We start from the raw sequence: 25,344 nt of genomic DNA, 5'->3' as shown, positions 1-25,344 counted from the left end.
TTAAGAAGACCTCTAGATGTTTAACCGTGACACATAATCTGTCAGAGGAAGAAGCAGAAAAAAGCAACCCTAAACCGATCAGCAGTGCTTCTGTTTGTGAGGTCATTTCCCGAAAATAGACTGAACTGTGGAGGCTGAGGCCACACGTGTTAACAATAGAGGCTATACATACTCACGGAGCTGTCAGAGCGCGCAGTCAAGGGGAAAGCAGCACATGCTGACACACACAATCAAACACGCACTCACAAAAAGGAGTTGTGTGTGCATTTTGAGCGATTTGCTCTGTATTTTCCTGACAAGAACCTTCAGGAAGAATCAATGATGCTGGAGCTGACAGGCGCATGACAGCAGCCAGTCACAGACGCATGCACACATGCTCATCCTGAGGAACAATCCCCCTCTTGAGCTTTGCCTCATAATCCTCCCATGACACTACGCAGCAAGGCCAGATATACCAGCTGCACTGTGTCGGGGTGGAGGTCTGCACTTCTGACCCTGCGAAGGAGTGGACATGTATCCATCTCCATTTCTCTGGAGCATTTCCTGTTCCAGGAAGGAGCAGGACATGTGGTTGATAGTAAACAAGAATGGGCGTGCTGGCAGCACACATCAGCGAAGTACAGAGTGTGTCAGCAGTGTCTCTGGGTGTTTTTGAGGCAGTTAGTCGTAGGTGTATGGAAAAATCACCCACATGTCAGTGTTGATGAGAAGCACAGACGCTTGGAAGAATTTCACTGTACTGTTTGTTCTTCTCTGCAGCTGCACAGGGAGCATTGGACGTATCTTTGTTCGGTGGCTACGTATCTTACAGAGCTTGAAGATTATGATTCTACTGGTTCGGGTCACTTTCAGTCTCAGATTCCTGCTCGTGTAAAACAGATCTGGAGGGATCTATATCTCCATTTGCACTAAAACACTGGCTCACGGTCAGCTGGTGTTGGAGCAACAAGGGTGAAAAAGGAAGACATTTACTGACATTTAAGTTTTTAACTGTGGAAACTGTGGAAAGAGGATGTGAAAACGATTGACTTTAAATGAACAGCAACTATTGTCCATGTTCCCATTACTAGATTGATTTGACTCAAATATGAAGCCCTTTAAAAAAACTCATATTAAGAGTTACCTGAGGAGCTCTTTCCAGAGATTTTTAAAATTAGAATAATTTCTCCACAAATGGAGGTAAATATAAGTTTTACAATCAGCTCAAAAATTTCTCCTGAGGGGAATGAGAAACTTCCCAATAAAATTTGTTCACTGTCCTAAATTTCTTGGTAATATATCTGATAGCTACCAAGAAATGTCTCCAAATTAGGAGAACCACAGATATCTGGAAAAAACAAATCATATCAAATCAAATAGCTGTTCAGACTCACAGTCAGGAAAATCGGAGCGACCCCCCCGCTGGCACGACAGAAGGATGTAAAGTTCAGCCTGTCTGTTACCCTCACATGTCTGTCACCTCTGATTCATATTGATTGTGAAAACACTGACTTCCATATTGATTATTGCTGACTGAGATTGAGAGATTCTGAATCATTCAGTTAGACTAAAAACTAAACTGCTGAAAATCTAGAAGCTCTTTTAATGTCAGCAGAGTAACTTCTGCTTAATACAATTCAGCAGTGACTGCATATGTCTTTATGTCCTGGAATAAGCAAGTCTAGCAGAATTTCAGCGGTGATAATCACTTTTCTATAGAACAAAGTGCAAGAAAATGTGTGGCTCATGCATCATGAATCATGAAAATCATGAAACTGTTCACATGCTAACAAAAAAAGATTATTGAATCAAACATTTCCTGCTTAAATATGGGACAGATCTGGACCTGCAGTCACTTTAAATGCGTTCAGGGCCAACAGTTACATATTATGGAACAAAGTCGTAGCCTCGAGGTGTTTCTGTATAATCAAATAAAAATCTCCTTCATTTTTCTTGCCACATGAAAAGGTGGAGGTGACTGCAGGCTGCATGCAGGGGCTTGTCGTTTTATTTCCTTTTTATTAGTCCTGATGCATGAGAAGTGTTTTCATGGAGCTTTTCAGATATCATGGATTAATTGGTTACATTGTATTGCAAGCGCTACATCTTATGTAATAAAAACTGATTTTTTTTCCTACCAAAGTAAGGAAAAAAACAGGGGATAGCGAAGGAGGAGCTGGATAGATCTGTGTCCGCTGTGAGTAGAGAGGAAACGCACCCTCGAATACACACCCCTTTCCCTTGTTGATGATGTCATCTTTGGTGTTTAAAAAGAAAAAGGGAGGCCTCAGGTGGACCTTTATACACCCTTCTCCTCCAAACCCTCCCCCAGCCATATTCCATCTATGCATCTCCACAGGGACTGACCCTCGCTCAATACCTGTCACCCATCCCTGTGTTCATCCATCTGAAGGCAATCATCTCTACTAATGGAGAATACATCCCAGGGCTGACCTCTTTGAAAATTCCAGCTTTTAAACAATATTCCCTTTGAATTACTTCAGTTTGTAGCTTCACTCACCGGCCCAAAATACATTTTTACTTTGACACTTAAATTCACACAAACCAAATTATCACAAACCAAACTGAAAGCACGCAAAGAAGAAGTGTTTAGGGGTACTTAAGCCTACCTACAGCGGCAGCTGTCACTGAAAAGCACTTTAAAACTCACCCCACCCCATTTAATGCTGTCTGTTATTTACCCAAGAGCTTCTACAGCACCAGTGTCAAACATAAGGCCTGTAAAGAAGGTCGTCTTTATTAGTCAGATAAACATGAGTGATTTTAATATTTATATTAAAGAAAAGGGCACTCATATAAAAGTTTGTGGTTTTTTTGTGGGGTTTTTTTTTTTTGTTTTTTTGTTTTTTTGCTTATTTGGCTATAGGTTTTCCTTGTGGGCAGTCTTCCAGCTAGTACTGTTTAATGTCTGCCTAGGAAAGAAAATTTCCATTAGTACGAAGAGTTTGGTTAAGTTGGTGGAAGCCAGCACTTTAACACTTACCTTTTGAATAAGATTATCTTACCTGTGTTTGCTCTTAATGGTGAAGAAGGGATTGAACAGCTACATTAGTTTAATGTTGATTGTACAATAAACTAACTACTAAACTAAGATTGTGGATTGTTGTCATTGGGCCAAGTGGGCAATATTTAATGGATGTTATCATGGTTGTCTGGAATATTGATTTGATATTAATATAGTTTATTAGGTAAGCAACATGTGTGCAGTTTAGTTCAGTATATAACCCCAGATAGTGGTATGTCTTCAGGGCCAGATAGCAGCAGTTTATAAAGGGCCGCCAGTTAACATCAGAGGCTGTTGCTGGAAACAAGTAACACCACTGGGCTACATTTTTGCCTCAAGCCTCCTGTTTGAACCCAGCTGCTACAGGCTATCCTAACAGGCCCAGGGCCAGAATGGGCCCACCAAAGACTCTAATGCACCCCACTGGAAAATAGAAAACAAATAGTTTTTACTTTAGAAATTTCTATTTTAGTGGATCCACAGTGAAAAAAAGCAGGAAAAAAAGAGAAAATAGGACATTTTCTGTGAATTAACCAAAACTTTGCTACCAGCCTTGGTTCTGTGTGTTTACACTTCCTCTACTTTTATGATTAACCTTTAAAACTTTTGTTTCTGATAAAGTCTATAGTTAGAGCTATATCAGGTAACCCTGACAGCTGCGGGACTTCCTCTGATTCATTGCGATGCATCAAGCATCTCGTCCCCACTCACCTCTTGTCACTCCCCACATGTTTATATACCACTGTAGCAATCATTAACTCTTCCTCTTCTTCCCTTAGTCAGTGTTTTTGTCACGGCTGGTAAGGCGAGCCGTGTGGTGTGGAGGAAGCAGGACCCAAGATGCAGGCAGTGGATGAAATACTGGTGAGGTTTATTTACAAAGGTGTAGTGGCAAACAAGCAGTGGAGCATGACAAATAACTGAAGACACCTAAACTGGGAGAACTAAAAATAACAGACCTGGGAGCATACGACAAAGGGGATGAAAAGTAGAGAGACGCAGACGAGGAACAGGACACTGTGGCACGCAGGGTAACGCAGACTGACACGAAGTAACACAGACGAACCGGCAACAGGCAGGAGAACACACAGGGCTTAAATACACACACCAGTAATCAGGGGATGCGAGACAGGAGGGCAACACAGCTGGGAGAAATCTGGGCTGACGGGACAGGGGAAACGTAAACTGATCACACTCACATATGACACGGACCTTCACAATAAAACAGGAAACTCAGATACATGGAACCAGACAAGACATTGAACTAAACAGACAGATTCACAAACAGATGGGGAGACACCATAGACAGACAGATACAGACGCAGACTCAAAGGCAGACCAAATATAACACACAGAACTCAAACAATAATAATCATCATCATCATCATAAACTGGAAAATGATAACTAAAAGCGCTGGGTCACCGACCCAGGACCATGACAGTTTTGTTCTGTCCTTTTCTATGCTCTTTTTTTTGTCTTGTCTTTCTTCTTTTCTCTCACCCCAACTGGTTGCGGCACATGGCTGTCCATCCCTGAGCCTGGTTTTGCCGGAGGTTTCTTCCTGTTAAAAGAGAGTTTTTCCTTCCCACCGTCTCAAAGTGCCTGCTCATACAAGGTCACTTCATTCTTGGGGTTTTCTCTAAAATACTATAGAGTACAAAACAAAGTCCTTTGGAATGACCATTGCTGTGATTTGTTGCTTTATTAATGACAGTCTTGGAAACAAAGTAACAGTCTATGAGAATAAACCCTGCAAGGAGCAGGAAAAAAGTAACACAAATTTGTGAGTAGTAATGTTTCTTGATTACTAAATGTAGCCCTACAAATTGTCAAAAAGTCAGAAAATACCTTTTACAAGGACTAAAATTTTGGTGAAAAGCTTTCGAATTGCAAGACTCACAGAATGACACGTATGCAGCACAAATATTTGTTCCATCAAGATCGGGTAGGTTGGTCCAAAGGAAGAGTTTTATTGTGTTTGGAGCAGAGAAGAGTTCAGGGGGCAAACAATGTGGGCAGCAGCATCAGCAGTGCTCCTCAGCTCTCTTATGTTTGTTATCTGTTCATCTGATCTTGTTCCTGTAAGTGTAACACAAGCCTTTCACAGGTCTCAACAGGGATTTGAGACGGAGGAAAGAGTTCATGGTTCAGGATAATTTGGTGTCTTTGTCAGTATTATTTTAGGCCATTATTAGTGTTAGATTTGTATTGTTGATTGTCATTTATGCTTAGAAATATTTACTTATATATGCTTAGAGTTTTGTAATTAGTTGTAGATTGGTAGAGGTTTTGATCCTTGATAGTCTGCAAACTTTGTGTGTATTAGACAGCACTTTGGGAGCATGAGAGGTCATACCGTGTCTTATTGTTTTATGGTAGGATTAACGTAGTTGCGTTCTAGTCTAAGTGCTCTTTGTTTAGATGAACTGCAGGACTTCCTCACCGTGTTATCTAGGATGAACCATCTAGGGTGAGGGGGAGGCTACCCTCTTCCTGACCAAGGATGTTTGACCCTTTGATCAGCAGTCCACACACACACACACACACACACACACACACACACACACACACACACACACACACACACACACAGGCAAGGTACTCTTTGTGTGTATGTAGACGTCATATGTTAATGAACTTATGCATATTCATGTAACCTCAATAAAAGAACTGTCATGGTCCTGGGTCATTTTGACCCAGTGTTCTTAGTTTTTCTGTAGTTTTGTATTTTGTTTCTTATGTCCATTGGATTGTTTGGTTTGGTGTCCTCTGTGTCCATGTTTTTATTGTGGTGTTTGCTCTGGTACCGTGTTCCCACCCTATGTGTTCTGTGTTCTCCTCATCCCCTCGTATTCATCCTTCTTCTCTGCCTCTCTCTCTGCCTCTCTCTCTCCGTGCTCATCTCTGTGTACTGTGTTGTGTTTAAGGTCCACATCTTGGTGTCAGTATCGTCAGTTTCGTGTCCTCCCTGCTCGGCCATGAGTAATTGTCTTCAGCTGTGTTCCCCGTGTGTTCCCACTCCCCTCGTTACCTTCTGTGTATTTATGTCAGAGTGTCCCTTTGTTCTGTGTTGCGTCGTCCCTCTAGGTTGTGTGCATTTTCCGTGTCTTCCCAGCGCCTCAGCTTTTAGTTGCTCCCAGTATAGTTTTATATGACTTCTTATGTTCCTGTTAATAAAGACCGGCCTTTGAGTTCATCCCCGTGTGTCTAGAGCCGTGCATTTGGGTCCTCTCTTGCCTTCACACAGCCGCCGCATGACAAGAACAGTGGTACGGGAGAACGGACGAGAGCAACTGGGGTCAAGCGAAGGAACGGTGCCTGTCCGGTTCTCTCCCGTGCACGAGAAACATGAAGAAGCTTGCCTACTTGTGTCTTGCTTTGCAGTGTAATTATATTGTCTTCAACGTTCCAGCGGATGGGTTCAAGCTACAAACCTATCAATTAGACATTCTCTGGTAATTTTATCTCTGTACATGTCTCCCACTCCTTTCTCAGAATTTAGCAAGTTTTTCATATTTCGTATTAAAGCACAACAGGACGGCATGGAGCTTCACTTCCAGTGAGCTTGTAAAATAATCACACAAACATCAACATATGCCAGGCAGGCAGCAGTACAGTACGAGCTTGTCATTAGTTGTCAGTGTCACAGAAGCAAGATTGTCTCCGTCAGAGGCTACAACAAGTTGGCAAAGACTCGAGGTTACATTCCTGGAACATTCAGCTTCATGTTCTGTGTTAGGCAGCTGCACATGGGGCATAAACACGGAGATGCGGGCGCAAACAGGCCAAACAGTGGAGAACTGGGATAAGAAGGGAGTCTCATAAATGTCAAGAGAGAGGAGGAACAAGTTCAGTCATCAGCTTGAAACTCAAATGATGTAAACGGAAAATGACATCAGCTTGGTATTCAAATGTTTGCCATCAAGGATTATAATATTGACCTGAAGTACAGTTAAAAAAAAAAAAAAAAAAAAAGACAGGAGGTTGAGCTGCAGATTAAGATTTTCATTGTGAGGTACAAGAAATGAATATATCAGAGGAACACCTCTGGTTGTGCAGTTTCATGGGATGGTGGATATATTTGGACAAAGGGTGCTGAAGGAGGAGAAGAGGAAGACCACAAAGGAGGTTCATGAAACGTAGGAAAGGAGGACATGCAGAGAGTTGGTGTGACAGAAGAGGATGCTAGGGATCGGGTGAGATAAAAGCTGGAAGAAGAAGAAGTTGATGTCTGTGTCACTAAGGGTGTCGCATACTGGAGAGTTCCTGAAATTAAGAGGAATTTCATCAGTGAAAGTGGCCAATGGATGGCTGTCAAACAGAAGAAAGGTGATGTGAGGTGGATGGCAGAGAGAAACAGAGTAAACTCCTGAGCCAGAGTAACGAGTGAAGACCAGACACTTGTAGAAGGACTGTGCTGAAACCAGCAGAGGTGTATTAGCAGATTATTACCTTTGTCATACTGAGGTGAAAGCAAATTATACTTTCAGAACCTCAGAATGGGAATCAACTGATAATTATCTCTGCAGGTTCACAGAGCTGCAAGGTTCACTTATGCTGCATCTAATGATTCTGACTTCTCACCTTTGCACAGCTGAAACCTCATTGTCTGCTAAACCACCACATTAATCCTGTTAAGAGACCATAGCCACTGCTCCCCAGGGACCATCGCTATCTGATGACTCCACCTGTTATCCATCAGTAGGTTTTGAGTTGCTGACAGCGCTGAGTTAAAGCGAGTGTGGTGAGGAGCCTCAGAACAGACAATCCACAGATATGATCAGACACACGCTAAAGGGCAGGCACACTGGTGAAGGTCTTATCTTAGCAAGATTTTTATGTCTGTAGCCCCCCACCCCTCCTCTATCCCTCTTGTCTCTTCTCTGATTTAGTCCTCCACCTCGACATGCCCCTACATGGCTCCTTTAGGAATCCCAGAATCTCTTAAATGCACTCAGTGAAGAAGGAAAGTAAAAGAAGAGAGTGTTCTCACAGGAAGATGGTCGGAAGTAGTTCAGGTTTCTGGGTTTGTCCGATGAGGCAAGAGCAATAAAAATAAAAGCTGTGCTCGCATGTGTCTTTCCATAGATGCTCAGAGCTGTGTAAAAACCCGATGGTGAATAGATTCATAACTTTAATTGAAATGATTTAAAATGATTTTAGGAAAACAAACTTTTGCCACTAAAGAATGAGCCAGACACAAATGTTAAATCTATGACGGCTGAACTAACAGTGATAAATCACGGCGTTCGGGTATAGTTGCTGTATTTAATGTTGACATGAACGATGCTGCTCCACAGCATCACAATATGCCATGCACACACGCAGCAGCTGTGCTGAGTGACTGAGAATAACTAAGATCCCTTTGGGACTCCCAACTTGTGCTGACTGACCCTGAACAGAATCAAAAGAGCTCAGTTACGCCATGACATCATCAGGAAAAGCTTCAGATAGTGATTCATTATTATCAAGATACTCCAGCAGCATTTTTCCATTGTTCTCCAAGTCTGGGCACAGCCCTTTCTTTCGATTACTTTGTTTCAACAGTGCTGTTTCGTCAACACGAGCATTCTGTAACTAAAGCAAATGTTCATGCCTTTCTTTGTGAGCTGGAGTTTTTTTTTTCCTTTTGCAGTATGTTTTGGGAATAGGAAACATGGCCATCACTGAGTCCATATCAGGCTAGCTCAGTTCAGCAGCACACGACGTGGAGACTGAGCACGCTGCTGCCACAGAGGCTTCACACAACGCTGGCTTTCAAAATGTTGTTAGCATTTCAAGCACTTGATCTTTAACTTTTTGTATCTGTCTTCGTTTGCTTTGTGTCACTGTCGTTCAAAACATCTCCCGCTCCACAACACTTTCATATTCCCAGGCACAGTGAGCATGGAGCATGGTGAATAACTATGTGTTACAGTAGCCTCTTGCTCAGTTGTGAAGGCACAGATAAGAAAGAGTCCCTCTTTTCAGGGATTCTTCTATCCGGTCGTTAAGTGATGACGTGATGAATCCTACTTCCGGGCCTAAAGTAGTCTGCGTTTAATATGGCTTTTGTGTTGTTAACATGTTTAATGTTTTGTATTTTCTTCTATTTAATCTCAAAAAGCTCCTAAAACAGTCAGTGATCACTGTTGACCTCCCTCGGCTTTTATTACCGCTAATCATTTATTTAAGCTCAGTTTTTAAAACCTTAGGATGTAACTACAGCCCATGCAGCAGTATATGAATGACTAACCTCGTATTGTGGATGGATTATCTCAGTTGTTCTCCTGGCTGAAGTTTGGTCCTTTTACAGCATCCTGCCATGCGATTATATTTGTTCCTGACCACCGAGAACACTCACGTTAACTTTTATCCAGTGGAAAAAAAGTTAGCTTGTTTATATTATGCTAACATAGCTGTGTCGCTAGCGGTCATGTAGCACATTATTATATACCAGCTAGCCAAACTTCAGTAACCCTACAAACGTCACTGCTGTTTAGTTTTCCGTCTTCATTTATGTTGGAAGTGATAGCAGAGCTGTACGTTTTACTTTGTTTCCAAAACCCCGCAGTCAGGACATGCTATATTGTATTTAGATAGAAGCTAGCGAGCTAACTCCCTGCTAACTTCCAACTCCGTTAAATGTCATAAATTCCGTTTTCATGGATGCCTGGACTCAATTGTTACACCTGGTAGAGCAGAACGCTGATCATTTTATTAAAGATGAAAGACTTTAGACAGTTTTTCAACTCTCAGTAATGCCACAGTGATCGTTTGATATATGGACCTGCAGCGGAGTTTAGGCCCAGACACGACTAGTGACATCAGACTTAACGACCGGATTGCTGTCATGCTTTTGATGTGAAAGCAGAATAAATTGGACCTATTGTGATTTTTTTTCTTTCTTTACTTTACTGCCTTGTGTATGCAGCATCATGCAAAAGTTTTAGCCACTCCTATGCTTATGTAAGACTTTATCACTGTTACATAAGCATGCATATGCTTTTACTGCATTGGCAGTGTGTTTTGACAAGCTCTCCCCTGGTGAAAATGCAGTGCCCAGACCATGATAGAGCCTCCACCATGTTTCACACATGGCTGTAAACTTATTATTGTTAGATTTATGGGGGGGGGATTACATTTGGATTGATCACTCCATAAATCCAGCTCTTGTATAATTTGACATACCAAACTGAAAGGATGCATCTCTCAGGTCTTGTGTCCGATCTTTGCTGGATTTTTATTTTTTTCAGGTCATGACTTTCAGATACTGTTTATCCGCTGTAAATAGTTTTCTTCTTTTCTCTTCTACTTGTCCAGTTTCCTCTTTTGTTTTGTTTTTTTCAGGTTAAGACCATTAAGTTTTGGGATAATGGCTCCTTGAGAATAACTTCACTGATGGAAAAATAAAATGTTATGCTTGTCGAACTTTGTTTTCTGGAGCATTTTTTGTACATTCAACTAAAGTAACGAGAACAAATTATGTGTTGTTTTTTTTCCCAACAGGCTGTGAGTAACAAAGTGCCTAAAGATCCACTTTAAAATTGTATCTTTGGACACTTTGCTAATTTGTGTTTTATGTGTAGATTCAACACTGATTCATCTCTTGAGTGAATGATTCATAGGTCAGTGTTAAAGGGCTTGACTTTGAGTCAAAGACAGGGCTTATCCTGAGCACATGAACCCCACATAACTAGTTTTTAAACCTGACTGCAAGAGACAGCTAATCAGAAGACAGAAGAATGGGTAATCTGATCTAAAGGGAAACACTGTGCTGAGAAAATCACAATAAGCTGCACAGGGATTTAGTGTTACTGATGAGATTTTCTCCAGTATAAACTACTTCCCACTAAGCAACTTATCAGGGAAACCGAAAATCAAAAGAAAATGTATAAAATAAATAGATAATTGTATTTTTCTTATGATTTATTCACTAACGGTAGGTATCAACATGCATGCTAGAATTTAATACTATTATATAATGCTCGATATATTGAAAGCAGATTGTCTTCATTATATCCTGACATGGGTGTAAGTGAAGAAGAAGAAAAGGCAAAAAGCAGGAAATACATATTCGTTTATTCATTCACTGTGCTGTGGTGTCACTATGTATGTACATATTATTATGATTATTGATTTTTAATAAAACTTCAGTTTATTTAATGAGCTCACTTTCCATTGTTTAGCCACTGCATGCCCACAAAAGCAGTGAAAATAGTTTATGAAACATAATTTCTTACACAATTACATAAACATTTTAGAATATCTGTCATGGGTAAAGAGAAAGCTCAAGGTATAGTAGACGCAAATGATGATTTTAGTGGGTAAAATCATCAATCATCATTAAATATTAACAACAGTGTTAAAAATTGACTTCAGAGTATCAGCCTTGTCCTTACTGAGCAGAACTACAGTGAGGGATCTCCTCGTATCCTTCATATCTGCCTCTGAATCTGCGTGGAAAGACTGAACTCGCCTCCCAACATTTCTCAGTTCTTACATCGTCTCACCTGCTTGGGCCTCGTGTTTGCCAGGCTGCAGTGTTTTGATCCCGATAGATCTGATAAATCAGGCATAATTACTACAAAGCAATCAGCTGAAAATGAGAATAATTCTTTTATTTTAGTAACCTGAATCAGTTATGTTATGTTATTCCCTGGCTGTACAGTGTCAAAACAGCAATTTGGCATAATTTTCTGTCTCCTCCAATCCATTCATTGGGATGTAATTTGGCCCCATTTTGGTCCCATCCTGCATCCTGTTCTCTGAGCTTGTCACTGTCTAGACACACCGAATTATCCCCCGGCTGTGTGTTTTCATTATGACAACATGATATTTAACTATGGCTCAGTTTAATGCTCCATTTATCATCATTATTTTTAAGGATGGTCTAAAGCTAAACCTGTATGGCTAATGAGGTTTCATAGAGTGGTCAGGCTCACAGGACTAGTTTTTAACCACTGTGTCACCAAATGAAACTAATTCAAAAATACCATAATTTTTAAAAACATTAACCCTTAGGATATGTTGAAGTGTTTTCTTTAAAATGGTATTCATTTCCTTCCTCAGATTTATCAGCCGTCTCCCTGTATGCTTCGTGAGACCGTGGCAAATAAAAAATAAAGACACAACATTATCTTATCCTGTCTCCAGGAAGGGTGTCCCCATATCCTCTCTTAGAGGGATACGGTGTCCTGCACTGGAATGTGGACCAAAAGGATAGCACATCCTGGAATGTTGGGAATGTTAGTAACGAAATAAGTATTGGTGCCAGGAAGAAGTTTGTAGGGTTCTTAGTAAGACCTTCCTAGGATTGTTTTTCTTTTTTTCCCTAGAAGATTCTTTGAATGTGACGTCCAAAAATGGCATGTAGGGTAAATGTTAAATGGCACCTCGCCTTTGTGGTGCCCCAGGTGTTCCTGCCAGATTGTGAAATTTACAGGGAACATTTTGAAAGGTTGTTTTTTGGAATTAACCGAGTATGCAGAAAGGAAAAAAGAGAAGTTGAGAAAGGAAAATGACAGAATGAGGAATAAGTTAACAAAACCAGGAAAGAGGAATTTACATTTTGTGTTGACAAATGTCATGGAAATAAAGTCTGCTTTCTCTTTGGACGGCATCACAGCGTCCTCATCAGCAAATCCCATTAAACAGCCGACAGCAGGAGTTCATCCTCATACTGATAGATTCATGTCAGTGTCACTGGTGTTTCTTATCATTTGAAACCCGTTACAAAAGTACCAGACTTTAAATTTAAATTCGTTTGTCAACAGCTGTTTCCACATTCAGTAATAAACTGTGATCTCACTGCACTGTAACACGAGTTTATTACCCTGAAAAACTAACAGTTCCATGTTTGCCATTTCTATAGGAGATAGAGAAGGAGGAAACAAATCCAGAAGCATAAATAAGACAGTCGTGGAGACGGTAACACAGGAACACTGACGTGGGAACACGATTGACGCAGCACAGCAGGCGTGCGGAGCGTTTTCGCAGCCGGATAATGTCGCCCTCTTGTGGCTGATAGGAGAGGATGGCCTGCCAAAATATGACAAAAAATATGCTTTACGACATTTTTTTTTACACAATTATGTGGTTTTTTTTAAATAAATTTTAAAAATTTTATTCTTGAAAAGTCTAATTTTAAATGTACAAATTTAAAAGTACAAATAACTATTTTCATTATTAACGTGAACTAATGTTACGTATTTGATGCGGAGCATGATCATCTTTTCCATTACCCCAAGTTCATTACCACATTTTTACTGTTCTATCTAATATGTATGTGTACATAAAAAGAAGATGTTTACAGTGTGAACTACAACAGCTAGTAATTGTCATAACTATTATGTAGTATCTGCAACAGGAAAAAATAAAAACAGGGGTTCCCCTCACAGCTGCTTGTCTTTTTTATTAACTGCGTGAATTTTACACTCCACGCTAAAGAATTAAAAAATAAAATAAATAAGAAATAAAATAAATATGAATCAATAATTTTGAGTAAATGCAATTGGATATTGTGACAAAGTGGGTGAGAAGACCATTTGTCTACATTCTTAGTTAACATTCTTGTTTTGATTTAACCATATTTCACATGTAATCTGCAATAGGCAAACATCTACTATCCCGGGTTTGTTTATGTTCTGCACTTTTACAGATTATATAATATAACATCTTGGTTTAAATCAATTCATACAAGTTTGTTAAGTTAACATGTTATTTATTTCAACTGTTAATTTGTATTGTTTTGAACTTACCTTTACCTACCTGTCTTCCAGAAGCAAAAGGAGGAAATGTAGTTCTACTTCCTGCTTTATACCTTCTGGGTTCATCTGAGGTCCCAGGAAGGGACCAAGGGCAGGAGGGGAAGAATTCTTATAATTTAATAAAGTTGATTTTAAAGGGTTTATAAAGAAATAGATTTAATGTTGTGATATGTATTGATTACACCAGAGTTTATGTTGCCAGTCAAGAGGAGTAGTAGAGGATGAATATAATCATGTTCATCTCACCTACCTACTGAATGGAATAGTCCAGAGGAGAAAGTGTTTGATTAAGGGGACTATTTAAGCAGACGAACTCAGGTGTTTCAGAAGAAGGGTTCAGGTCAGTGTAGCTGTGTGCAGTTTGACCTTAATTTCCGTTGATTTAAGTTCAGTTATGTTTATTTGAATTGAGTTAATTATAGAGTTGAGTTTCTTATTTGTTTCTTTGTAAATATTCTTGGGCCACAGAATGGTGAATAAATCACTTGCTACACTGGACAGCATCAGTCTCCTGCACTTCTTTGACCGCTTAAGTCGAGTCCTACCACAGATATATACAAAAACAGATTTATTAGATTAAATTGAATGTATACTTATCAGTTACATTTCTTTTAACCAGATTCTATAAAATTTAATATCGTAATTTTACATTGTTTTGTGTTCAAAATTAGACAGAAAATGGGCAGATTTTTATTTATTTTTTTAGATAATTTTATTGCATTTAATTGGGCCTTTTTTGAGTGTGTTTCATAAACGAGCATAAAATATACATTTTCTTTTTTGTTGATGTAATTTGCACAGTATTTGGCTTTATTCCGTAAAAAAGAAGCTTCCAGTCCAATTTGGGATGTCACCGGAGTCCGTTGCCAAAGCAACAAGTAAACGAAACAAACCTTAGATTTGGGGGGGGGGCAAGTCACTACACAGGAAGTTTATTGGCTGGTCGTGAGGACACCTGTCGCTGATTGGCCTGCACTCGTTTATGGAAAAGGAGCAAGCCTTCGTGTTTCCCTTAACGATCAATTAAAGAGTAAACATGGACGAAGAAAAATACGCGTTTGAGCAGACTTTTTCTTTTAACGCTCTTCGCACTAAGACGTTTTCTTTCCTACAAGACAAAGACACCCTGGCACGGTTGATGAAATGGTGACGTAAGAAGTTAAGCCTAAAAAACAAAAGAAAAATCCTCTTCCTTTGTTTATCTGCGGTGTTGCTACCTGTTGGATGCTCTCTGATGGTTGTTTGTTACATTCAGGTCCATGCTGGGGAGGATTTCCGCTCAGTCGTTCAGTTTTGACCACAGTTTCTCCCCTTACTGCAGTGAAAAGTTTGCTCTGGTACGTCTCTAGGATTAAAATATAAAAATGTAATGCTGCTTTGTCAAACCCAATGTGACTGATTAAAACGATGAAAAGGCGTCTTGGTGTGTTTGGTCACTTTTGAACCCCCCTCCGTGTGTGCTCAGTGTTTCTTCAGAGACCCTGAGGTGCTGTCCAGCCTGAGAAAGATGGAGGCTGGAGTCTGGGTGCCTCTTGGTATGTCATGTACCTTTCATCACTGATATCAGGAAATTGCTCTCATCTGCTCCAGTTTTTGCAGTCAGGTCTCTTCAGATTTTTTTTTTTTTTTTCGTGTGTGTGTGTGTGTGTGTTGCAGACAAGCCAATGGTGTCTGTCAGTGTGGAGCCCACGCCTTGCACTAAGGTCTCCATGGAGCTGTTTGATCCAATTTATTCTTGCGGCATCTTGAGGCCCACTGGGCATGTAGTTAAATGCTTTCATGATGTCTACCCTGACTATGATGAACTCCGACAGGTGACTCTCATCTTTTTTTTCTTTTTTTCTTTATTTTATTTTGTTGTTTTTATTAACTTTGAGCCAGTTCATGACCTCTTTGGTTGTTCCAGATGTTGCGGGACGAGGAGTCTGAGCACTACTATGTGGTTGGGAGGGAGGAGCGGGGAGAGTTTCTGTTTAGCCTCTTCAAGCACCTGTGTCTTGGGGGTGAGCTCTGTCAGTATGAAGACACCATTGATCCTTACATCAGCACCACGAAGCAAATATACAAAGATCTGATCAGGTGAGAAGCATCTGGCTCCATGTTTATTTATATGCATAAATGAGTCATGACCTAATGGTGAGATTTTGATGCATTTGTTTCGCAGTGTGCAGAAGGACCCAGAGACGAAAAAGATCGCCGTTGTCTCCAAAGTGCTCAAAGTTTGTGCCTTTGTAAGTCCCTGGTTCAGTGTCTGCCTGTTCCCCCGTGAAATGTAGAGAAAATGTTGTGCTGCTCATAAAGTTAGTCTAAATAAGAAGCTAGTCATTTTAGAAAAGCGAGTATTAGGGGGAGGATTAACATACGATGTAAACATGCATGTACTGACAGTACATAGACTTATATTCACTTACAGCTATATTTTATATTAAAGTTCACAGATAATTTTATTTGATGTCAAGTACACCTTTTTAGGCATATCTGAAACATTCCTCTGAGATTTTTGTCTGTATTGACCTGATAGCACATCCGAAAGGTGTTCAACTGGATTGAGATCTGATGATATTTAAGTACGGTGAACATTAACAGATAGACATGCTCGGTAACAATACTCAGGTAGGCTGTGGCATTTATAAACAATGGTCAGTTGGTACTGGGGGGGGCCACAAAGTAACCAAAGAAAATATTCCCCTCACCATTACCCCACCAACAGCATGTTGATACAAGGCTGGACGGATCCATGCTCTCATGTTGTTAATACCAGATTCTGACCTCACCATTTGAATGTAGCAGCAGAAATCAAGAGCAGTCTGGCCACGCTATGTTACGTTCAAAGTCTCTTAAATCACCTTTCTTCTCCATTCTGATGCTCAGTTTGAACTTCAGTACATTCAGTTCATTTCTATATGCCTAATTGCATTTTCTGCCGTGTGATTGGCTGATTACACTTATCCGCTAACGAGCGGATGAACAGGCATGCCTAATAAAGTGAGTGCATTCTTGAGACAGATTGAGACAAATCAGAGACGTGTTGTTCCCACATGTGTTAACCACATAATTTTATCGTCTGTAGGACGAGTCTGGCCGATGTTTCCCTGGGGTGCGAGAGGAGGAGCAGACATTTGCCTATTTGATTGTCGACCCTTATAAACGTCACGTGACTTTGTTCTGTCACTTCTACGGTGTGGGCAACTTCACAGTGTGACAGCAAAGAACTGGAAATAGAAAACCTGCTGATTTCCTGCTGCTCACTATGTATGCATAATAGACTGTATATAAAAGATGGGCATCTCCTATGGGTCTGAAAAGTAAGGCAAATGTTAAAGTGCCTTGACCCTGCATTCTTGGTGGGAGGGGGCAATTGTATAGAAGCCAGTGAGCAAACAAATATTACTGTTGCAGTCATTTATGACCTCAGGAAACTCTTCCATGGTGACTTTATAGTCTCAATTTCTACTAGCTTCATTGAATACAGCATGATTTCCATTTTGTAAATTAAGGTCCTTTAAAAAAAAAAAAGACTATATATTTTTAGGTAAAGTCTCCAACAGCAAGATGGTGACAGTCAAAATGCTCAAAACAGGAGTCCACAAATCAGTGGATGACATCGTTGGAGGCTACATCCATCTTTTATATACAGGCTATCAGACATTTTCAGTTTTCTTCCCATGAGGAAAGCAGCTGAAGACCAGTTCCCTGTTTTGAGTGTAAACTGTGCAATAAAATGTTTTAATCCTGTCACATACAATTTACTAAAAGTGTGTCTTTGCAGCTGAATGTTTGGAGATAAACATCTAAATAAGGATGTCAATATTTTAAATACATTGTTTTTTTGGTCAGATATTCACCTTTAAACAATCTTGTCTCAGAAAGTCTTGAATAAATTGACTTATTTCTTGTATTTATTATTATTTTTTAGCTCCATTTCATTTCTACCTAAGGTATATGTTGCGGTTGTCATGCACCACCTACTGGAAGGCTGAAATAATTTGAAGTTTGAGTGTGGATGATGTACATCGGAGCCTTCAGGGAGTTGAGTAGCAGCTCTTTTTCCACGTTTGTTGGCAGACGTTGAGTATCATTTTTATCTTGAAACAGAATTTTAAGCATTTTTATAGTTCCTTTTGAAAATTTGTATTATTTCCAGATAAAAGACACCCAACAGCAAACAGTCCAAAGAGCTTTAATAAATTAATAATTAGTCAAGTGATCCAATTTCATCTCCAGCAGATGTTGTTGTTGTTGTTGCATCTCCTAAAAGGATCAAATGGAGGTGCTCATTAGATTAGAAAATAAATCAGCGCCATGTTTCATTCAACCAGTAGCCACATCAATTAGAGTTGGAAGACTTTGTTCAGTTTTCTTATTGCTTGATCAGTTTGAGTTTCACTTTAACGACAGTTCAGACAAATAGAGACGCTACAGAGCGATGCTGGAATGTCGGATGGCAGCAAGACAGTGAAAGATGGGCGTCATGAAGAAGACATGAAAAAAGAACGTGCAGATTGAGTCATGCATAGCATTCAGTCAGACAGTTAAAGTTTCTCATACTCGGGTTTCTAGACTAGCGCCCCCTAGTGGCCTCAGAGGTAGTTGTGTGGAAGCCATTCTGAGCTACGTGACATGCTTATGAGAGAAGACATGACAGCAGAGACTCCTGCAACGACACAAATGTCCATGCCTCCAGCCTCCACATCTAATACAGAAAGGGTGTCGATGCAATAAGAACCTGTTAGGTACAACGATGTCCCGAACATTCAGCAAAATTCTCAAATATACCAAAGTTTACAGCAGTCAGAACAAATCTTTAGAACAATCTTGACGTTTTGCGGTAACGTAGCATGTGACCATCCTCGCGTGATTTCAGTTAAACACGTCTCTTCGAAGCGGGCTTACGATAGAACGAGGGAGTAGAAGGCACAGGTAATTTCCTTTCCTGTCTTAACTCTAGGTTTTACATCCTTTAAGTTGGTCTTCTAATACTGGGGCTACCACGAAACAAACAACATGCAGTACAGAGATCTCGCAGACATTTTCATAATGCTGACAATAAAGTGACGGTGGCACTGTTCAGTTTAATAATGCCTCTAATAAATAGGCACCTCTTCTATAATCTAGGCCACGTAATAAAGCTACCGAGCGCCTCTCCGTGAATTAAATGAGAGCAAAACTGCAAGCTCATAGTGCCATTTTATTCCTCATGGCAGCAAGAGCAACAGACCATAAACAGATCTAAAAGGACCGTGCGAGGAAGTACATTCACTGTGTAAGTCTAAAGTGGAGCACCTGAGTCAACTGGCGTGACCGGAACAAATGAATGAATGATTTACAGGGACAGAAGACGTGTTTTTACTGGCCAAATACAGCAAGATGGATGTTTTCTCAGTCAATTAAACGAAAACATTTAAAAAAAAAAAAGTATATATATATAATACATATGAGCTCTGCAATTCGTGCGTGTGAACCATGATTTAACTTGAAAATAAAATGCTACATTAATTGAACAATCATATCTAGCTTAATTAAATATATTAACTTAAATCCTGCATTCACAACCGAAATCGTTAGAAAACATCCTCTCTTCTAGGTTACATGAAATCGAGTGCATGAACACAATTACAGTAAAGAAATCAAAACAAAAGATTCATCAAGTGCCAGAGTATTTAAGTAAAAAGGACTTTCATATATGTGTGTATGTGTGTGCATTTGTGCACTCTCCAGTTTTTTCCATCAGCAGAGAGCATTTAGAGCGCAAAAGGGCAACGAGAAAGAAACCAGAAAAGACAAAGAGAGTGCGCCGGCTGCAAGCTGAGGCTGTAAGGCTGTAACCGTTTCCCAGCACACAAGCGTTCATCCGGGTAAGGAAATTCATGCATTTGACCTGGATGCGTTTCAGGATTCGATGTTTAACAAAACTGCGCCAAACTGGGTCAAAATGTCCCAGTGAGAGTTAAGAGCGGGCGCTGCAGACTGCCTGAAGCAGCTGACCTGAAGGTAAGGGTGAGTGACAGGAAGCTCTGGAGAAAGTGACGCTTTCCTGTCCATGAAATTCTCATTTTTTTTCCCCATCTGGTCTGAGGAGCATGCGTGCCGGGAACGTGGGCTGCAAGACAGCAAGTTTTAAAGGGCGGGTTTAAATTTAAATACAGGTTACTGAGATAAGTGGCATTTGAAAGCCTGTTAAAGAACATTTTGGCTCTATTAAATTCTAAACAAGTACGAGCATTCCTTATTTCAGTCAAACAGGGATGTGTGTGGGTTGTTTTCTTTCTTTCTCTGTTGTTTTTTTTGCATGTGGGCTTGTTGGAGACCAAACTTCTAAGGAGTAATGTACTGTATACACACCAGTCCAACACATTCTCCTAACTCTGTTTCATGTGTGTAGTTTGGGCAATTAAAGCAGGATTTACACGTTTAACCCCTTCCTTTTGTTCAGATGATACCACTGGAGTCTGGTGGCTGTCAGTCGAGCCTGAGAGATTCTCCCCTTTTCCACAGGAGCACCTTGTCTCAGCTCCTTTGGTGCTACTCAAGAGCTGTGATGCCATCCTAAATTATCAAAGTAATCACAGACAAATCAGTGTCTGATGAAAACTGATGGTGTGGACAAAAGATTTCTCTAAAACTTTAAAAAACTTCAGTGAACCGCACCGATTATCTACAGCTTTAAATTAGGCATCGATGTATATAGCATGAAGTGAGCGGCTGGGAGTGGTTCAGTAGTCAAGTATTAGTCGTTCACGTGTCCTTTCTTCATCTCCATCCTCATGTACAGTAGTGGGTTCAGAGGTGTGTGCGGTGAGCAGCTTTGGCTGTGGCTCCCTGTCAGGTGGAGCCATCTGTTGGCCACGGGCTGGAAACGTTCACTCGAGGGGGAAAGTAAAGGGGGGATGCAGAGTGAAGACTGAAATGAAAGGAAGTGATGAGAAGTCATTTAGGCTGAGTGAGGACACAGCCTTAGGAAGACATACTGTAAAGGGTTTGTGCCTTTGTTCGAACAGTCAGCTCATTGTCATTCCAAGTTGCCGCTCTCAGACTGAGAGATGTTGAGTGTGTTAGCAGAGGGGAAGAGGTCTCTTTGGTCCGTGGGGCTGTGGTAGTCAGAAGTCAGGTCGGGGTCGAGGAGGGAGGACAAGGTAAAGTTGGACGAGCCTTTCTTCAGGCACTGGGAGTAAAAGTTGAGCAGGAGATCCAGCTTGTTTTCTATGGACTGAACCTGAACAAACACACACAGACATGAATGGCACTCATGTAAGCTACATCTCATCACTTCCTAACAGCACATGAGAGCTACAGAACAGAAAGAAAACACACTTTAACAGGTCCACTGTTCATATATCAAACTCTACTCCATTACTCGGCCCTGAAAATCTTAGAAATATGGTATCTAACCAGATTCTTACTCTGGATGGCATTACCTTGGCCTCCAGTAACACTGTGAGGAACCTTGGAGTCATTTTTGACCAGGATATGTCCTTCAAAGCACATATTAAACAAATATGTAAGACTGCTTTCTTCCATTTGCGCAACATCTCTAAAATTAGAAATATCCTGTCTCAGAGTGACGCTGAAAAACTAGTTCATGCATTTATTACTTCCAGGCTGGACTACTGTAATTCATTATTATCAGGATGTCCAAAAAACTCGCTGAAAAGCCTTCAGCTAATCCAAAATGCTGCAGCAAGAGTGCTGACAGGGACTAGAAAGAGAGAGCATATTTCTCCTGTTTTGGCTTCCCTTCATTGGCTTCCTGTTAAATCCAGAATTGAATTCAAAATCCTGCTCCTCACATACAAGGTCTTAAATAATCAGGCCCCATCTTATCTTAATGACCTTGTAGTACCATATCACCCTATTAGAGCACTTCGCTCTCGCTCTGCAGGCCTACTTGTTGTTCCTAGAGTATTTAAAAGTAAAATGGGAGGCAGAGCCTTCAGTTTTCAGGCTCCTCGGCTGTGGAACCAGCTTCCAGTTTGGATTCGGGAGACAGACACTATCTCTGCTTTTAAGATTAGACTTAAAACTTTCCTTTTTGCTAAAGCATATAGTTAGGGCTGGACCAGGTGACCCTGAATCCTCCCTTAGTTATGCTGCAATAGACGTAGGCTGCCGGGGGATTCCCATGATGCATTGAGTTTTTCCTTTCCAGTCACCTTTCTCACTCACTATGTATTAACAGACCTCTCTGCATTGAATCATATCTGTTATTAACCTCTGTCTCTCTTCCACAGCATGTCTTTTATCCTGTCTTCCTTCTCTCACCCCAACCGGTTGCAGCAGATGGCCGCTCCTCCCTGAGCCTGGTTCTGCCAGAGGTTTCTTCCTGTTAAAAGGGAGTTTTTCCTTCCCACTGTCGCCAAAGTGCTTGCTCATAGGGGGTCATATGATTGTTGGGTTTTTCTCTGTATCTATGAAGCGCCTTGAGGCGACTTTTGTTGTGATTTGGCACTATATAAATAAAATTGAATTGAATTGAATTGAATTACCTGTTTCTCCACCTTGACTACACGGCCCATCATGCTTAGCTCATCCAGTGAGTCCAGTTCTGGCTGTGTCTTCTCTCCCTTTTCAGGACGTGTCTTCTTATCTGGCTGAACAGCTCCTCGTCCAATTATCTGGTCCACCCTTTTTCACAAAAATAAACCATAATAAAGAGTAAATACCCAAAAACTACAAGACTTTTTTTGGCTCAGCATGATTGATGGGAGGGCAATGGAGAAAGTGAATAGTTTCACAACTGAGTTCAGGTGCTTTAATTTAACAAGCTCAGTTCAGCTGCACAAACGAGCAGTCGTTGCTGCTCATCAATCGGGGAATGGTTACAAGGCCATCCAAACAATCTGAGGTCCATGTTTCAACAGTGAGGAAGATTATTCAGAGGTAGAAAACATTCAAGACAAGAAATCTCCCCAGGAAAGGACATCCCAGCATATGCAAAAAAAAAACCAGAGCTATGACTCAGACTCTAGGCGTCAGTTAGCATGTTAAATGTTAAAGTTCATGGCAGTACATGTTTGGCGAAAACCAAATAGCCTATCAGGCAACAGATTCTGTGAAATGCTGCCTCTGACGTTCACAAACAGGACATCTTTGTGATCTGATACCAAACCATTTTGGTCCGGATCAGAGTCATATTTTGGGTTTTTGTGTTCAGAGTATCTTTGGCTTCATGCAGTTAAACCATCTTTGCAGAGAGTAAAGGAGTAATGCAACTTTTTCTTTTTATTAGCTTTTTTGGCCTAAGTTCATCTGCACTCAAAATAAAATGTTTTCCATAATCCGAACCTGACTGACTAAACACTGATTATTACCCTAAAAGGATAAAACATGACACAAAAAGCCAGTGAGTTTCTAGACTGTCCTCATAGAGCCACAAGTCACTTCTTCTACTGATTTTTCTTCTTTTTTTTTGTTAAATAAACAAGAGATAACATGTTGTTTGTTGAGCTTTAAAGAGTGCTTCAGAGCAGATTCACAAAAATATCTTCCTATGAAACACACAATTAAAAGAGCTACCTGGTCTGCAGGCTCTTGATGCGGCCCAGCATGTCCAAGTGTCCAGCAGAATACTGCTCTATGACATCCTTCACATCGTACGGGCGTAGTGTCTCCTTAAACTTCCTCTTGGCCACAAGGAACTTCAAGATCCTACACACAGACAACACACACAGAACTCACTGTTAATGCTCCTCCGTTCACCTTTAGATGGCTTCAAAGCGCACGCTCACACAAGCGGGGGTTGAGTGAACTTTTGGAAGAATGCAGGGGTGGGAGGCTATCACATGAGGCAGCCCACCTTGACAATAACAAGATTAATTAAAGTCAGCGTGACCTTATCGTTCACAAACAGCTGCATAATGGTAACAGTCACAAACCTGCTAAACCATGTGGATATATTGTGACGATGAGAGCATCTCCCAGAGACATTTCCTTATCAGTATTTGCCGTTTCAGCTTTTCTTCGGACAGAAACGGGTAACACACGCACACGTGCCTCTAGCCCCCACTCCCCCTTCCTCTTTTGTCAGTGTGACAGCCACACTGGAGCCACTGGTGGACCACAGCTGCTCCGGCTCCCAGTGGATGCATCATCACCATCCACATCCCGGCGTGGGGGGAGTCACACACCGAGGATTGTCGAGCCAGCACTACTGTACGCAGCAAACACATCGATGACAACATGCGCCGCCAGAGCTGTTCTGGTCGGACGTTTCGCTGGAAGGAGCAGAGCGAGTGCAAGAGATAACGGGAAGAGAGCAGAGGAAAGTTTGAGGATGGGTGCGAGTGCGCGCCAGGCTTTCTGTGTTGGATGGGTCATTCAATTTCCTTCTTATCACTTAGTCAGCTTAGACATGCTGGACACAGCTACACATCCAAGCTTTCTCCACACCCTGTGATAGATTGTCCTTCACGTCATGTCAAGAGAGTTTTGGGAGAATGAGGGAAGGAAAGGCAAGGAAGCAGAAGGACGGAAGATGGGATTTTTTTTTTATGAGACAATCCTATCTCTCCAACCCCATACGACTGAGTCGCTGTAATAAGCCGGAAATCAGAAATGCTCAGCTGTTTTGGGAAATAAAAAACACACATGCATAGGTAACTGTGTGCACAAACACAATAATGTAATAGCACAAATGCATACATGAATGTAGCTGCTGCTCGCTGATGTACACACCAACACAAGTGCGCATGTGGGCGATGCACGAGCAGTGAAATCTCAACTTGCGCGAGGGGTCATTTTCTGTAATAACCACTGTAACCTTTGTTGAGGTCTGCAGCTCTTGCATTTCCAGTGACCGCGTGTTGTATAGTGACCGTCCTGCAAAGAAAGGGAGAAGGTGCAAGCGAAGGAGAAGAGGAGCGCGAGGAGGAGGAGTGGAGGTCTGCAGCTGGTGCCGAAGCAGCCGTCAGCATACTCCTTCTCCTCCTCCTCTCGCAGCACTCTATTTCTTGATGACTTCTGCGTTTGGGGGTATTTTTGCAGGCGATCTTTTCTTATTTTGCAGGTAGGTGCAGATTTTTTGCCAGGGTGGGCCTCAGGTGCGGGTAAAAGAAAAGGTTGAGACAGGGTGGGAGGGGGTGGTGGGCTTAGATTTGGATCCTCCAAGGATTTCTTCAAAATGCTGACTCTCCTTCCTGGCCACTGATATGGTTTTCATAATACACAGTTGGATAAGAGTAGGGCTCCCCTCTCTCTCCAGTTAACTTCCTGTCAGTCGCAGTTCTACACTACAGCTGGCACTGCTCACTGAAAGATACCATCACCACCCCCCGACTTCTCGGAAGCTGAGACGTAAAAACACAGTAATGACTGAACAAATAGAAGTGTCAATTGTGCCCTAAAATGCTTGCTTAGCCAATGCAAATATTTTTGCAAGTCAGCAAAGGTGGATCTCTGATAGTGTCAAATGGCAAGGATTTATCTGGGAATTAAAAACGACTGTTGTGCTGACACAAATTCTACGTGGGCCAAGTAGGGTGAGCCCCTGCAGGTCTGATCCTTCACTAGATTACTGAATAAACCCTATAAGCTACAGTACGTGGCTAAGTATGCTTATGGAAAATTTGATGTGTAAATCTGATAACTTTAAAAAA

The 25,344-nt window shown here is 41.1% G+C and overlaps 2 protein-coding genes across 6 annotated transcripts in view; one reads left to right on the top strand and one right to left on the bottom strand.

The window, feature by feature from the left end:
- The first annotated feature begins 14,698 nt into the window (after positions 1-14,698).
- cfap300 (cilia and flagella associated protein 300) lies at positions 14,699-17,600 on the top strand. Of its 3 annotated transcripts, none has more exons than XM_082522428.1 (7): positions 14,699-14,899; positions 15,009-15,090; positions 15,219-15,288; positions 15,410-15,567; positions 15,660-15,832; positions 15,918-15,984; positions 16,824-17,600. In XM_082522428.1, the coding sequence occupies exons 1-7, from the start codon at positions 14,790-14,792 to the stop codon at positions 16,953-16,955; spliced, it is 792 nt and encodes a 263-aa protein (XP_082378554.1). In that variant the 5' UTR covers positions 14,699-14,789; the 3' UTR covers positions 16,956-17,600. The 3 variants fall into 3 exon arrangements, with proteins under 3 accessions (XP_082378554.1, XP_082378555.1, XP_082378556.1); XM_082522429.1 differs by having other exon boundaries at positions 14,817-14,904; XM_082522430.1 differs by having other exon boundaries at positions 14,822-14,911.
- A 317-nt stretch (positions 17,601-17,917) lies between these two features.
- kcnq4 (potassium voltage-gated channel subfamily Q member 4) overlaps positions 17,918-25,344 on the bottom strand; it is a 66,822-nt gene continuing 59,395 nt past the window's right edge. For all 3 annotated transcript variants that reach the window (XM_082521795.1, XM_082521793.1, XM_082521794.1), the window contains 3 exons: positions 23,267-23,398; positions 22,237-22,375; positions 17,918-20,966 (listed from right to left, as the gene is read on the bottom strand). In XM_082521795.1, coding sequence (XP_082377921.1) covers positions 20,763-20,966; positions 22,237-22,375; positions 23,267-23,398 — 475 coding nt within the window. In that variant the 3' untranslated portion in view covers positions 17,918-20,762. The remainder of the gene's footprint in view (positions 20,967-22,236; positions 22,376-23,266; positions 23,399-25,344) is intronic.

This window comes from Aulonocara stuartgranti (genome assembly GCF_965226115.1).
Source record: "Aulonocara stuartgranti genome assembly, chromosome: 22".
NCBI lineage: Eukaryota > Metazoa > Chordata > Actinopteri > Cichliformes > Cichlidae > Aulonocara > Aulonocara stuartgranti.
The sequence above is the reverse complement of the archived record's forward strand: the minus strand, read 5'-3'. Positions and strand labels throughout refer to the sequence as shown.

Excerpts from the sequence above, each read along its gene's own strand:
- cfap300 (XM_082522428.1), top strand. The coding sequence starts at position 14,790 with ATGGACGAAGAAAAATACGCGTTTGAGCAGACTTTTTCTTTTAACGCT. Across the intron at positions 15,091-15,218 it reads GCAGTGAAAAGTTTGCTCTG|TGTTTCTTCAGAGACCCTGA; the intron begins GTACGTCTCTAG and ends GTGTGTGCTCAG. Across the intron at positions 15,289-15,409 it reads TGGAGTCTGGGTGCCTCTTG|ACAAGCCAATGGTGTCTGTC; the intron begins GTATGTCATGTA and ends TGTGTGTTGCAG.